At 52.3% G+C, this 14,248-nt stretch overlaps 6 protein-coding genes across 6 annotated transcripts; 4 read left to right on the forward strand and 2 right to left on the reverse strand.

Moving 5' to 3' along the window:
• Positions 1 to 587: 587 nt before the first annotated feature.
• On the reverse strand, positions 588 to 1,241 carry N7532_005052 (uncharacterized protein; the record flags this gene model as incomplete). Its single annotated transcript, XM_056617546.1, has 1 exon — positions 588 to 1,241. The coding sequence occupies one exon, from the start codon at positions 1,239 to 1,241 to the stop codon at positions 588 to 590; it is 654 nt and encodes a 217-aa protein (XP_056473705.1).
• A 651-nt stretch (positions 1,242 to 1,892) lies between these two features.
• On the forward strand, positions 1,893 to 2,657 carry N7532_005053 (uncharacterized protein; the record flags this gene model as incomplete). Its single annotated transcript, XM_056617547.1, has 1 exon — positions 1,893 to 2,657. The coding sequence occupies one exon, from the start codon at positions 1,893 to 1,895 to the stop codon at positions 2,655 to 2,657; it is 765 nt and encodes a 254-aa protein (XP_056473706.1).
• Positions 2,658 to 4,319: 1,662 nt separating this feature from the next.
• Positions 4,320 to 4,784, reverse strand: N7532_005054 (ATP synthase subunit C family protein; the record flags this gene model as incomplete). Its single annotated transcript, XM_056617548.1, has 1 exon — positions 4,320 to 4,784. The coding sequence occupies one exon, from the start codon at positions 4,782 to 4,784 to the stop codon at positions 4,320 to 4,322; it is 465 nt and encodes a 154-aa protein (XP_056473707.1).
• Positions 4,785 to 8,737: 3,953 nt separating this feature from the next.
• Positions 8,738 to 10,075, forward strand: N7532_005055 (LLM class flavin-dependent oxidoreductase; the record flags this gene model as incomplete). Its single annotated transcript, XM_056617549.1, has 1 exon — positions 8,738 to 10,075. One exon carries the CDS (start codon positions 8,738 to 8,740, stop codon positions 10,073 to 10,075), a length of 1,338 nt encoding a protein of 445 aa, XP_056473708.1.
• A 392-nt stretch (positions 10,076 to 10,467) lies between these two features.
• Positions 10,468 to 10,974, forward strand: N7532_005056 (GNAT family N-acetyltransferase; the record flags this gene model as incomplete). The annotated part of the gene is made up of 1 exon (XM_056617550.1): positions 10,468 to 10,974. The coding sequence occupies one exon, from the start codon at positions 10,468 to 10,470 to the stop codon at positions 10,972 to 10,974; it is 507 nt and encodes a 168-aa protein (XP_056473709.1).
• Positions 10,975 to 11,602: 628 nt separating this feature from the next.
• N7532_005057 (arylsulfotransferase family protein) lies at positions 11,603 to 12,895 on the forward strand (the record flags this gene model as incomplete). Its single annotated transcript, XM_056617551.1, has 3 exons — positions 11,603 to 11,863; positions 12,010 to 12,391; positions 12,471 to 12,895. 3 exons carry the CDS (start codon positions 11,603 to 11,605, stop codon positions 12,893 to 12,895), a joined length of 1,068 nt encoding a protein of 355 aa, XP_056473710.1.
• Between the last annotated feature and the right edge of the window lie 1,353 nt (positions 12,896 to 14,248).

Genomic DNA, 14,248 nt, shown 5'->3' on the forward strand with positions numbered 1-14,248 from the left:
TTTGGCCCCAACCACACTAACGTTCTTATTTTTAGGCATCTCCTGCAGGTGGGATCGCTTGATTCTTTACGTGTGGGGGAAGTCTGGCCGCACTAGGGAAAGGCGCTCATCTAGGGAAGTTTAACGCGGGTTTCTCGTAGGCTATCCCAGCCTTGTGTGAAATTGGCCGGTGTTTGAGCCAGTTGTGGCGTCTTGGATGCCAACTCATCACTGTAGATAAAGGGGAAGGGGAGAAGAAGAAAAGTGAAAGGTCCTCGCAAAAAAAGAAAAGAAATGAGGGGAGGATAAGACGGAAGGTATAATTACTCGTAGGCCATGCGAATCAGTCATATTGCTGCTGTCTACCGCCATTCGCAGCACGACGGGGTCGATCGCCTTTTATCACCACCACCCGCTCTCACCACTTCAGCTCTGTCGTCAACAACATGAACTAACAATTAGCCACCAGAACGAGAACCAGTGCAGTCGTCCCGTTGTCATCTCGGCATTCCCGTGGCCCATCTTTTCAGCAAGTCTTTCTCTGCTGGTAGCAGATTACCTTCTTCAGCCAGTTGCAGACTTTGGAGAGAGGAGGGACTGTGGCTGAGTCACACCACCGCCACTGAAGCTGAAGCAGATGGAGATCTCATTGCTCCAAACAGACGCTGCCAGGGAATATCCCAGGGCATAATCTCAGCTGTGTCTGCACGAACGCCAGCCATGCGCCATGCATCGACCCGATAGATCGCCTTGGAACAGATCCAAAGGGCCCGCGGTCGCCGCTGTGGCGCTGCCGCCGTGGCGACAGCACCGACGTCGCACGGGCGGGCGTTCAGCAGAAGGATAATCCACCGATTCGAAGGCGTCTTCAGCTGCGTGCGTGCGTCGATCCTGATGGGTCTTTCTTTCTCGATGGGTCGCGGAGCTCGCGAGAGCGGATTTCCTCCTTGGCCTGTTCTCCTGCCACCTCTTACCGTAGGTGCTAGTTGCTCCGCTGCCTTCAAAGCGCCTTTGATGCAGTTCGGCACCGCATAGCCCCCCGGCCTGTCACAACGTGATTGATCCCCGGGGATGCATGGAGACCCGCCACTTGCGAACTGGTCCGCCGAAGCGAAACAAGCACGCGCTGGATGCGAGTCCAGAGGATGGCGACCCAACTTTCTTTTGCACTTGTAGATTCCGACGACGCGGTTCTTCCCAGATCCGTAGTGCGATGCCCGATCGATGAAGTTTCTAAGTGGACCTTTGACGGCACGGCCCATGGTCAAGATCCCCTGAATGACGGTCCCAAGGGGGTAAGAAGCCATTTCATAATATAAATAGGGTACTAGTCAGGATGCAATAGGACTATCCTTTTTCTTTTTTCTTTTTTTTGGCTAGATTTTCTTTTACCCTGTCTGCGGGCACATGCTGGTAGTCGTTTCGGACATTTTAATTCCCTTCTTTGTATCCTTTTTCCAGTGGTTTCTTTTGGTGTCGTGTTCCCTCGATACTTCCGTCCACTCTAAAGACCGCATTCGGCACCATCCGCGGCACCCGCTCCTCACCACTCCATCGCACCCCGAAATTTCGTGGAGCACTGTTCGAGAACACCTAAGTTATTGCAGATCACTCTGAAGAAAATAGAACCTGCAAAGTCGAGGTGGACACTGGTTTATACTTTCTGCCTAATGCTCTGACGCCCCTTTGTGCTTCGACCGGCCTGCCCGACGATCTGATGATCTGCAAAGAATCGGAGCTCATTCACGACGTGCACGATCTGAACTCGAACTTAAATCAAGCGCCACGAGCTCGCTCATGTCTCTCAATCTTCAGCGATATTCGAAAAAAAAATAACGTCCGCCTGTTCCAAAGATACGAGGTTGAGAAACTAGCTCTTTCCGAAGTCGAATAGCTAGCTAGCCTCTTTCAAGATGCCACCGGATGGATCCTCGTTCACAGCCCTGAACCTGCCACCGACATTCGCCCTTCCCCAATGCATGGAATACTTCACCCTAACGGCCGGCCCGAATACCGATCTATGGCGTAAACCGCCCAACGGCGATACATCCACTGCACCCATCGTCTTCACCTCACTGCGACACCCATTCGTCATCGCCGAAGTCACCGTAAGTGCCGATTGGGAAATGGAATGGGATCAAGGCGGGCTAGTCATTTTCGCTGGGGCAGCACCCCAGTCCTTCTTATCAGACACATCCGGTCTATCCCGTCGCGTCGGCACCCACAATCCACCTTGTAAGTGGGTAAAAGCGGGCATGGAGTTCTCCTCTGCGACCGTGAATGCCTCGAGCGTGAGTGCAACGGCCGATGGGGCAGACTGGTGTCTATCGCCGCTTGTTCAAACCGTTCCCGGTCCAGCGGTCCAGTCACTACGCATTAAATTGGAGCGCATCGGAGATGCCTTGTGGATCTGGTACCAGGTTCCGTCAGCATCACCGTATGCCCTCTCGCCCGGTGCCATAGGGAGTACATGGAAAAAATTACGTGAGGTGACGTGGTTCTTCTATGGGGTAGAAGATAAGTTCGTGCACGTTGGTGTATACGCGAGTCGACCGACGAATATTGGACGTGGACAGACGATGTGGGATGCGATGCACGGGGTCCCGGTGGAGCCTGCATCAGCGACTGGTTCAGCTGATGGGTTGGTGGTGGAGTTTGAAGATCTGGAAATCTTCTAGTTTTGTTAACTCTGGGGTTATTACACTGATCTGATATTCTTTCTTTTGCGTTTGCTTATTTCATGACTTGAATTTCTGTCTCTTCTTTTAAGGTCGTGATACCTCCCTGCGTTTGAGCAAGCGAGTCTTGTGGTATGATTGGAGTCGACTTTGCTTTGATCTTTTCGTGTTGATATGTTAGATCTTCTCAATTAATTCATCATTCTTGCAACTCGACGCTTGAAAGAGTGATCTGCACCACACTGAAGTAGGTAACTCACATTGGGAGCCTAGGGCACATGGACACTCGGATTGTGTCAGGCCAAGGTCGACAAATAATGAGACCACGGAAGGCCAACATATTTCATCGGAATGGGGAAAACCCAGATCAAGCTTACATCTATTTCCAACTGTATATTGTAGTTTTGGATATTTGATAAAAAAGGAGAAAGGCATCCCATAAAATGCAAACCGTTCTGTCAACGGGAAAGCTATGTATATAACCGATAGCATACCGTCGGTTAGATGTCACATGAACAACCTCTTTTATCTGATGCTTTACAAATTGAAACAGATCCAAACAAAAATCGAGAGGAATCATCCAAACCAAATGATCTTAATTGAAAAGAGATGATATGTATTGAAGAATTGTATTGCAGTATACTTTTAGCAAGTTGGTATTCCCAGCCACTCATACTTACCGGCGGCCACCATCACCATCCAATTTACCAAGGTTACCACGAACCACAATTGATCATTACACATTCATCCGATATGACTCGTGAACTCAACTCGGTTACTACGGGCCAAAATTATTGTCGCGAAAGGTCGTCATTGATGTCAGCTGAGTCAGCGCACCGGCGGACGGCGGGAGCGCGCTACCCGAGGAGCCGGAGCTAGTGCGAGTTTTCGCTGGGGCGGGGGTTCAAGGACAAGATTGAAGGCCGACGTCGCGCCAGGTATGGCTCCGGGTTGGATCTGACAAGCTCAATCAATAGATTGAGGCTCAGCGAGTCTACATTCAACGCATTGACTGTCAATGGATGGAGGTGGTGGTGTGGTGGTCGTCAGAAGTGTACACGTAGCGCTCCGTAGACCCGAGGTCGATTTGCCGGAGTTGTTATGAGCCCCTTACGTACGGGGGTACAGCTGCCCAGCACCAGCTCCATGAGCTAGTAGCAATTGGCAGTCCAGAGGCTCTTGAACGAACTCTGATTCTGTCGGTTGTACTTTGTAGAGGTTTGCATACGGAACCATGCTCGAGTCTCCCCATGGGGAAGCGAAGAGATCGAGATAGTGAAAAAACCTTGATCTAGGCTGTCCAGGAGACTCCAAAGTCGGCCCCGAAGTAGAAAGGGAATCCAGATACGACACTCAACACACAGAGTTTTGTGGCTCTTTCGAAGTTGGGATGGGTGAGGCCATATAGACTCTATATGTACAGAAAGAAATAGGTGTTGTAGATGACGCTGAAAAGTAGTACATGGTAATACATCACGACCAAATACCCTCCCCGGCGGAAACAAAGGAAAAGAGTAAGAAAAAAGGGTTCGAACAAACAGGAGAGAAACTGTCTATAATTTTCTTTCTTTTCTTCGTTCCTTCAAAGGCCGATTGCTCGATAGAGACTCGGCCACGTCGGCGGACCGCGCGGCGAGCCCGGTCGAATATATAGTGACACATTTAGACGTACTTGCACATCATGGCAACCATCAGGTCGAACAGACCCATGGCCTCGACGAAGGCGAAACCCAGAATGGCGTAGGAGAAGAGCTGGCCACGGAGGGCAGGGTTGCGGGAGACACTCATGAGCAGAGCGGCGAAAACGAGACCGATACCGATACCGGCACCACCGAGACCGATGGCGGCGGAACCCATACCAAGGTTCTTGGAGACCTCAACCATGGCGGTGGCGACCTCGGAGGAGTACTGGCGGCGGGCAGCGGACTGGAAGGCGTTGCGGGCGTTGGCCTGGAGGAGGGTGGGCGAGGCGCGCTTGGGGGCGGCAGCGAAGGGAGAGGCCTTCTGGGAGGTGAAGGTGCGCTTGGTGGCAGCGTTCAGCTGGAAGCGGGCGGCAGGGCGAGCGACCTTGGAGGTCTGGGCCATGGTGGTAGCCAGGCGGCTAGCGAAGACACGGGTGGCGGCCATTGTGATGGATTTGGGAGAGTTGGATGGGGAGGGTGAGGAAAGAGAGGAGTGGTATGAAGAGGAACTTTTCAGGGAGAAAAAGCTGGGAAACTACGGAAGAAGGTCTGCCTAGGACATAAATACTCCACGGCACAATTTTCGCCCGTCCGCCTCCCGGTCGAGGCTAGTGCGCGCGTGAAAAAAGCCCTACTCTGTGCGGACGACGGAGTATTTCACTTGCAAATCATCGGTATTGGGAATGCTGGGGGTGTGTATTGCGTGGTTTTACGTTTGCCATACGCGTATTGAATTTCTACGGCGGCGCTGGGGCAGTCGACTTGATCGGGTTCGTCCGGGCTGGTAATTCCTGGCTCCATCAGCTCCATCCAGTGGAGCTGGCTGCCAGTGTACGTTCCAGTCCTTACCGTGGGTGGGAGGAGTCAATTCCTCAACCATGTCTACTCCCTTCCCCTGCATGATCTGACTGTTGTTTCTCGTCTATCACAACTGGTGCAGTTCTATCAGTTAGGGGATCAGGGGAAGGGATAGAGCTGGGCTCTCTGGTGTGTAGGTATGATATCTCCCTTCCCTGCAGTGGATCATGCATGTTTCCAACCCAGTGGGTCGATCCACTGACCCACTGATGGCCAATCACTTCCTGTTTCGGCCTCACTAACGCAGCCCAGCTTTCCAGATTTCTTCCCGGCGCAGCCCCAAACCGGGCCGACTCGGATTCCAGCTCCACCAACTACAGTTCCACTGGGCCAACGGGATCCAGGCGACTCCCCTTTCCTCGGAAACAGCCTCACCGAGTGGTCTCAAGAGTCCAGCACTCGTAACTTTCGATGGATCCAGTCCACCATTGCCCAGCCATGGTATTTTACCACCCAGCCTACAAAATTTTTTTTACCCTGGCTGGCAAAAAAACACCCTTCAGAAGGACCTGCAGGGAGGGAAATCGGGTCGACTTTATAGTTGTCGGGAAACCGGAGTAGGCCGAGCGGGTGCAGTGACCAGGGCAGAAAAAATCAGGGAAATTAACAAAATAGCGAATTTTTCACGGGTCCGTCCTCGCTTCCTCGGCCTCCACCAAACTGGATTCCCGACCCGCCAGAACCCGACTATCGCACCCACAGATGGGACCCCCTTCCGGCTCACCCCAAAAAGCACTCCGGCACGACAGTAACAGACCCATTGTGAAGCTGTTCCCGAGAAGCCCAACGTAGGCCAGTTTGAACGGGGCCGGAGGGGCTTATATAGCCCTCCCAACGCCCCGGAGCATCGAGGCGTTTACCCAGGGTAACCGGCGGCTCTGCTCCGTGGGAAAAAGCGCCGGCTGCAGCTCGGCTGATCGCACGAGCTTGGCGGACCCACACAAGCTCGATTGAGCGATTCAGGCTGCGTCGCCGTTGGCAAACGGACAATTCTGAATCTTCGACTTCTATTGACCTGACAAAAATGAAGGAAGGCTTGATGGTCAATTGAGCTGTGTTAGAATGCGAGTATAGAATCAGTCTCCGTGCTGAGTTGATACTGTACGGGGCTCCGTCAGGCGGACAGAATACGAACGGGAGTCCAGGGGCTCGGGTGTTGTCGGGTGCTCCTAAATTACCAAAAATACTCCAAAAATACGATAGATTACGCAGGGACGCCCTCGACTCATCTCAGCATCATCGACCCGCCGGGAGGTCATGCGTGTCCCATGCTTGGCCAACCGGCCAGCTGGCCACGGCTGCACGCCGCCTGGCACGCTGGCATATTCTCGAACTCACCCTTGCATCCCGGAAGAAAATGACCACCAAAGAGGGAAAAACAAAGCATGCATGAGTCGGTTTGATAGGTTTGATAGACATGCATGGCTGTTGGTCCTCATCGTCCGACGCCGGAATCAGGGGCAAGTCGGTGGCCACGCTCCACTCACTGGGGCATACATGGTGGTCCGGTGAAACGAAACGACTCCATCACTCTCCACTGCGCTGTACAATATGGGGAGTGCTGTCTGTATCGACCTCGTTATCCTGTATCCAACACGATTGAATTTCACGAGACGCGTGCCGGCAGAAGCACCCTCTGTACCAGCAGAAAACCAGGAGACGACTGCCCGGGTGGGTAAATTTCACGGTCTCGGAGCTGGCGGCTGTTTCTTTGGAAACCGCTACCCTTACAGGAAGCTGCGAATGCCAATCCAAATTGGGGAGCTACAAGTCGTTGCGCATGGCAGAAGAGATGGGTGGGAGCCTATGGGGGTTGGCTTCCATGCGGAGGCGCCGTGCGGATTCAAGAGCCGTAGAGAATAGAGAGTTGATCGAAGGAATGCATGTATGGCGACTATGTGAGATACACTCCAGCAGAAGAAGGTTGGTATGTCCAGCAGTATTAACCCAGGGGATCGTTGTACGCCGTACATGCCAATCTCAGATACGGAGCACCAGCCCCATCCCATCGGGTCTCTGCCCTATCCCAAAGCCACAACGGGGGGCTTGTCTCTCCATCCCATCTACAATTCGACTAGCACGGGCTGCAGTAGTGGCCTGGAGCTCAGCTTTCCCCAGATCTTGTTGCCTCGCTGTGATCCACTCTCTTTTCCTAGACTCAATGGGCATAGCGTCCTTCCCGCGAAGCTTTATGCATGATTATTTTTGGCCTTAATATCGTTGTGCGAAATTAACCAATCCGCGGTACGAGAGGGCCCAGGATTATTTCCCGAAATGTTGTGATGGCTAAAATGTAATTTCGCGCTGGTATATGCATCAGTGTGGGGGCTTGGAGCTCTACCCGGGGGTTAACCTATGTTTTTCAACATCAAAAGAATCTTGTCCCTCCTTTCGTCTAATTTCGCTATACGTTGAATAATATCAACCGAGAAATCCTACCCGCTGGCAACAAGAATGGGACAGTAACACAAGAAAAGGACAGGGTGTTTGTTAAGAATGCAACCTCCAGCTGGTCGATTCATCCATGTTTCAGTCAAGTTGGTTGAGAAAAAGCCGGGTAACATCGATCAAAACTTGCAAGTTCTCTGAATTCCTGATATAGGTCAGAGGGTATTTTGGAGGTCACTTCAGATGAATTCAAAGGCCAAGCCAATACCATCGAAACGGCTCCATGGACAAAGACAAGCCGAATGTGAACGATCAGCAGTCATTCATGTTCAAGGGTGAGATACTCCAGACGGAGTTCCGTCTTTATAAAGACATAATGACAATGAACTGATATTATAAAAGCGACTTGCATTAAGAAGCCCATGCGAATCAATGATTGTTACCTAGGTATAGATGTCGATGCGTCGAATGACAGATCACGAGATTGCGATATGATGAAGCGATTCGCCAAGGAACTGAATAACCGACTTTAGCCAGTATCATGGAAGGAGGACTTAGATTATCTACACAGAACAACAACTTGCTGAACTAGGATGCAGTTCAGTCGTTGATCAATGTACTCTGGCCGTGTGATGGCTTACATCAAGAGCTTTCGTGCTTCAGATGACTGGAAAAAGGCGATGACTATTGTCGCGCCTTCCGCGATCTTGAATAACAATTGAATCGATGAAGGTGCTTATATGAACAAATACAGTAAGCCTACGACTTGTCTATTCACCCTGTCGCGTTTCTCTGACATGGTACAGACAAGAACAAATTACAGCGCCCGAGGCTGATTTGCATACAATAACCTCAGACACGTCAATATAAGGTGCACCGAAGTACTGTCCCATCAACAGTAAAACAGTCGTGGGATCTTCCATGATGATAAGTGAATATGCGGGGTTGTCCCTGTCACTCGCTGCGGCTGCTTGCGCGAGCAGCTTACCCACAAGCACGCCATAACTTCACAACGTCCGAAGACCCGACGATTATAAATCCATCTGATTCCCATCACGATGGCTATTTAAGAGCCTCGCAGTCATTCCAAAGGCTGAAACCCAAGATATTTCGTTACCCAGATTTGAAAAAGGCTAGTCAAGACAATCAAACATGGCAGACGCTCAACCAAGCCGCCAGCTCCATCTGACGGCCTTCATGCGACCAGTATCATTGCACACAGGCGCCTGGCGCTATCCAGGATCCTACCCAGATGCCAACTTTAACTTCAAACATATCTCTGCTTTCGCCCAAAAGCTCGAAGCAGCGAAGTTCGACGCCTTCTTCATGGCGGATCACCTGGCCGTGCTAAACATGCCTGTCGAGGCCCTCAAGCGCAGCCACACGGTCACCTCTTTTGAACCCTTCACTCTGCTGTCTGCCCTTTCATCAGTGACAAAGAAGATCGGTCTCGCAGCAACAGCGAGTACAACGTATGACGAGCCGTATCACGTTGCCAGGCGGTTTGCCAGTCTCGACCACTTGAGCGAGGGACGAGCGGCCTGGAATATTGTGACAACGGGGAATCCCGAGTCGAGCCATAACTTCGGATTCGACGAGCATATGGCTCATAGCGATAGGTATAAGCGAGCGCGGGAATTTTATGACGTTGTGACAGGGCTATGGGATAGCTTTGCCGACGACGCATTTACCCGCAATGTCGAGACGGGGATATACTTTGACCCCGAGAAGTTGCACACATTGAATCACTCAGGCGACGATTTCAAAGTGCGAGGGCCCTTGAACATTGCGCGGCCGCCGCAGGGATGGCCTGTAATTGTCCAAGCGGGACAGAGCGAACCGGGCCGGCAATTGGCGGCCGAGACGGCCGAGGTGGTGTTTTGTAGTCCCAAGGATTTGGAGTCTGCGAAAGCACTTTATGCGGATATCAAGGGACTAGTGGAGAAGGCTGGTCGTAAGCGAGATAGCCTGAAGATTCTCCCGGCAGCCATGTTCATTGTTGGGGAGAGCAAGCAGGATGCGTGGGAGAAGAGGCTCAAACTAGATAGTCTGGTGCATTACGACAGCGGCATCGCATCCTTATCCATCGCAGTGGGATCGGACATCAGCGGCCTTGACCCGGATGGACCCTTGCCGACAGATTTGCCCGAGACGAACGGAAGCAAGACGATGAGGGAAAGCGTGGAAAAGGTGGCCAGAGAGGAGGGACTCACGGTTCGTCAGCTTGCCCAGCGACAGGGCGGGTACTCGGGATTGGCATTCCTTGGATCTCCACAGGAGATTGCAGATGAGTTGGAAATCTGGCTGCGCGAAGAGGGTGCAGATGGGTTCACCTCTGTGTTTCCGTTCTTGCCGCAGGGACTGGACGAGGTGACGAATCGGCTGATCCCGGAGCTGCAGCGCAGGGGTCTCTTCCGTAAGGACTACACTGGCTCAACACTGCGTGAGCACCTTTGTCTGGCGAGACCAGGCAATCAATTCTTTAACTAGACTGATTTAGAGTAGTTGTCCAAGTCAGTTCAGTACCTCAATGCGGATTTCTATCAAACGGAGAGATCCAGAGAACAATGGTTTCACCGAGATGAAGTATAGTAGTAAAAGATGTGACTTGTCTGCGAGCGGATAGCGTGCATCTCTCAAATTGAAGAAGAAGACGCCAGTAATATGGAGAAGTGCGGTCGAAAAGAGAATGACCGGCGAGGTCGGCCAACTTTCAGATCGCCGGCCATCCGTCCAATCAGCGTCCACGGCACCGTGAGTCAAACCGCTGTCGCCGGACGCCCTGCCGATGACAGTCACGGTACAAAATTCTCCGACTGGCACAATGGACCAACTTCTGATATTCAATTCATTCCAAGCTCAACCTGAAAATTCCCCACAAAATGGGAAGCACAGACAACCCCCCTTTCACCCTTCGAAGCCACCGCCCGGGCGACATAGGCTGGATCACCTACCGCCACGCCACCATCTACCACGAAGAATACAACTGGAACGTGAAATTCGAGTCACTGGTCGCTAAGATTGGATCTGAATTCCTCGAAAACTATGATCCTCAATGCGAACGGTGCTGGATCGCCGAAAAGGACGGCAAGTTCCTCGGCTGTGTCATGCTCGTCAAAGACCGCTCTTCAGATCAGAATACGGCCAAGCTGCGACTGTTACTTGTTGAGCCCAGTGCGCGGGGCCTCGGTGTCGGGGGGACACTGGTGCGGCAATGTACAGAGTTTGCGAAGGAAGTTGGCTACTCACGGATTGGGTTGTGGACGCAGAGTATGTTGACTCCGGCGAGGAGGTTATATGCGAACGAGGGATATAAGATTGTTAAGTCGGAGGAGCATGAGAGTTGTGGGCCAAAATTGGTGGGTGAGCTGTGGGAAATGGAACTATAGTATAGCATGGGAGACTTTTTTTGTGCGCTTAAAATGTTGAATACGCATTTCGGACGGAGCATATAGAACAAATGGTTAATTCAAAAGTTGAGCTATCTAATTCGTTGTCTGCCAGACTTCGTAAGTATTCCCAATGAATGTTTCGGCCAGGATGGCCGATGGCCCTGACGATACCTAACGAATACACTCAATCGAAGATCTCCAGATCGGAGCTCCTTGCAGGGATCACGAATGGTGCAAGTGGAGAAGAACAGACGGCAACTAATGCACGGTCGGGAAACCCATGTTTCCCCGCACATGCAACCCTACAGTGTGTCTCAGATCAAGCTTAATCTCTGGACTGTCAATGCGCGGTAGCTTGAGAAAAAGTACCACATTGTTCCTGATCTTGAAGCGGAACGAATGAACTCGAACGCCCTGCCCCACCGCCGAGGAAGGACCGGCACGGCGTATTCCATGCCTATGGGGGCCCTTGCAGGGCCAGGTGCAGGAACAAACATACATATCAGTTGTGGCTGAATTGAGCGGGGAAAGCTCGAAAAGCAAAATCCTTCCTGTCCGACTCACATTGATAACTTCGGCTAAGTTGAACTGGAGTCGCTTCCCTTGGTGCGAGTCTCTGGATACCATGTACAGCCCGGGGATGTGGCTTCTTGCCCTCATACCGGTCATTTCGGTCATGTTTCTATCAATAGCAGAAGCTGCGTGGCCGGTCCAATCATTCAAGAGCTCCCCATTCCACCCACCCGTTCTCGAAGTTTCAAAGACAGGACAGACAGAGCCCGGATACATCTTCGGCGGCCCAGCCGACATAAAAAGCGACACCAGGCCCACAATAGTAGCTGACGATGGGCAGTTGATTTGGAAAGGGGGGCTTGGGCAGTTTCCAGTGCTTTAGCCCCAAATGCTGCATGGCGAGTTCGTGCTTACCTGCTAAAATGGTACAATTAGCTCCTCCGGCTTCGGGTATAGGTCAATCTACATATCGAATCAACACTATAAGGAGATCCATCGGATCGCACTCTCCAAGGAAAGTCAAAATTTTGTCACGTCTTTGACACCGGCCTCTCTTATCTTGACCTGCATGAGGCGGTGATTACACCCCATGGCTCGGTGTTAGTGACTGCGTTCAATACTACGCGTGGGGATCTGTCGGTTCTTGGTGGGTCCGCCGATGGTAGGCTGCTCGATTCCTTGTTCTATGAGATCGACATAGCCAGCAAAGAAATCCTCTTCCGCTGGAGCGTCTTGGAGCACCTCGACCGTACGAATTCGTATATACCACTGGCAGCGAAAGGCGACAGCCAAGAGAGTCCTTGGGATTTTGCGCATCTTAATTCCGTGCAGATGGATGGAGATAGGTATATTGTCACGGTGCATGGGTTTTGTAGTGAGTATATCATTGATCGGAATGGAAGTGTGAAGTGGAGACTTGATGTAGGTCGCTCCCACGTCTTTTCTTCATCATAAAAGTGACACTGACCATTTATGACCAGGGGCCGGGACGGTTGGCGATTTCACGCTTGGCCCAGGGGCCCAATTCTGCTGGCAACATGATGCTCGAATCGAGTCGCGGACCGAAAACACCATCACACTACGTATGCACAACAATGATAATGCGCCCTGGGCCAGTGGGACAGCCGTGACGACCGGGCTTCTGTTAGACGTCGATCTCGATACCAAAGCAGTCTCGGTGCGTCGCCGAATCTGGGATTCTCAGAACGCAATTTACTCGCCATCACAGGGCAGCTATCAAAGTCCCCGCAATGGCCATGTTCTCCTCGGCCACGGCACAATCCCGCAATTGGAAGAATACGATGAACACGGCCAGGTCGTGATGCGCGCCCGCTTCGGACAAGACGGGGTTATGATGTCGTATCCCATGTTTCGGTCGCCCTGGATCGGCCGGCCTCGTACCTAACCGAATATCTATGCCTGCGCGGCAAACTCGACCGAGGAGGTTCGAGTGTGGGCGAGCTGGAACGGAGCCACGCAGGTGGAGGCGTGGGGTGTGTTTCTGGGGGATGACGAGCAGAATTTGCAACATGCAAGCCGAACGGCACACCATGGGTTCGAGACGGAGATCCGCGTGCGTCACACCTATGGGAGGCGGAGGTGTGCGTTGGTCAAGGCGATCGGGGACGCTAGCGGGCAGTCTGCGGTGGTGCGGGTGGGGAGGTGCCCGAAGATTGGATTTGATAGATAGAAGATTTGCATTGACTCTGAATATTTGGCTGGATGGTGTGCTATCCCATCGTAGCCCTGGTGCTATCCTCTGCTACATACTGGACATAGTGCAGGACGGACCTAGCATAACACTCGGAGGGACCTTCGGGTTAGGCTTGTCTAGTCGAACCTTGAGGAGCTTGGGCCGGCCTGCAAGGTTTGCTGACCGCTCTAAACACTGAAGACTGTCCTATGCAGCAGTAAATAGACAGGCAGGAAACACAGACAAGTAGTAGTATGGAGTATATGACTCACTTCGATCGCATTCGTCTGTTTTCTCCATCTCCCGAAGTGTGTCATACCGTGGACTGTTCCATGGACGCGGCCGTTTGACCCGTGGAAAACAGCGGCTCCAGGGTCGAACCCTAGAACCACGGTCAACAATACTACTTGTAGTTGTTTTGAGGTACGTCGCAACAGTCTTCCCCTGGTATATTGGGATTGTTCTTTCTCTCTGCCTCCCTCGCGAAGATTCCTCGATGCTATGGCATGAGGGTCGCATGCAATTCCTGCGCGGCCGATCCTGAGTCAACTGACAGGTGGAGTGGTGCACTTTTGCGCCGCGCCTCCCTATTGGCACAGCATTATTAGTGATGGGGCCTGCATTTCTACCCTCGACGCTCCACTTTTTTTTTTTCGAGTGTGTATTCCTCCGCGTCCGAGCTGTCCCCCATAGCGAACGCAGTTGGTCTCCCCGCCGTCCGCTCGGGGTACAATGGACCAAGTCACAGCCCGTACTACAATCCGCTCGCTATTGTCACACTGTCCCTCTTAAGCGCAACGGGACGATGCGAGGGATGCCTCGGCAGCTCACCGCATGTTGGCAGTGGAGATCGGCCCAAGCTAACGGCCCATGGCCCGACTAGCGACTCGAACAGCACTTGGGCTTGCACTCATTGGGCCTCGATAGACACCCCCATCGACCATTGGAGCATAGCACGAGTTGGTCACTGTGACAACCTGGGCTAGAGTGGAGGGACGGTGGGGAGCTGCAATCATATGCGTCTGGTGTTGTACAGTCGAGTTGGGCATCTGAGTTTTTTTTTAT

Source organism: Penicillium argentinense (genome assembly GCF_028826775.1).
Source record: "Penicillium argentinense strain IBT 30761 chromosome Unknown utg000005l_segment0_segment0, whole genome shotgun sequence".
Lineage (NCBI taxonomy): Eukaryota > Fungi > Ascomycota > Eurotiomycetes > Eurotiales > Aspergillaceae > Penicillium > Penicillium argentinense.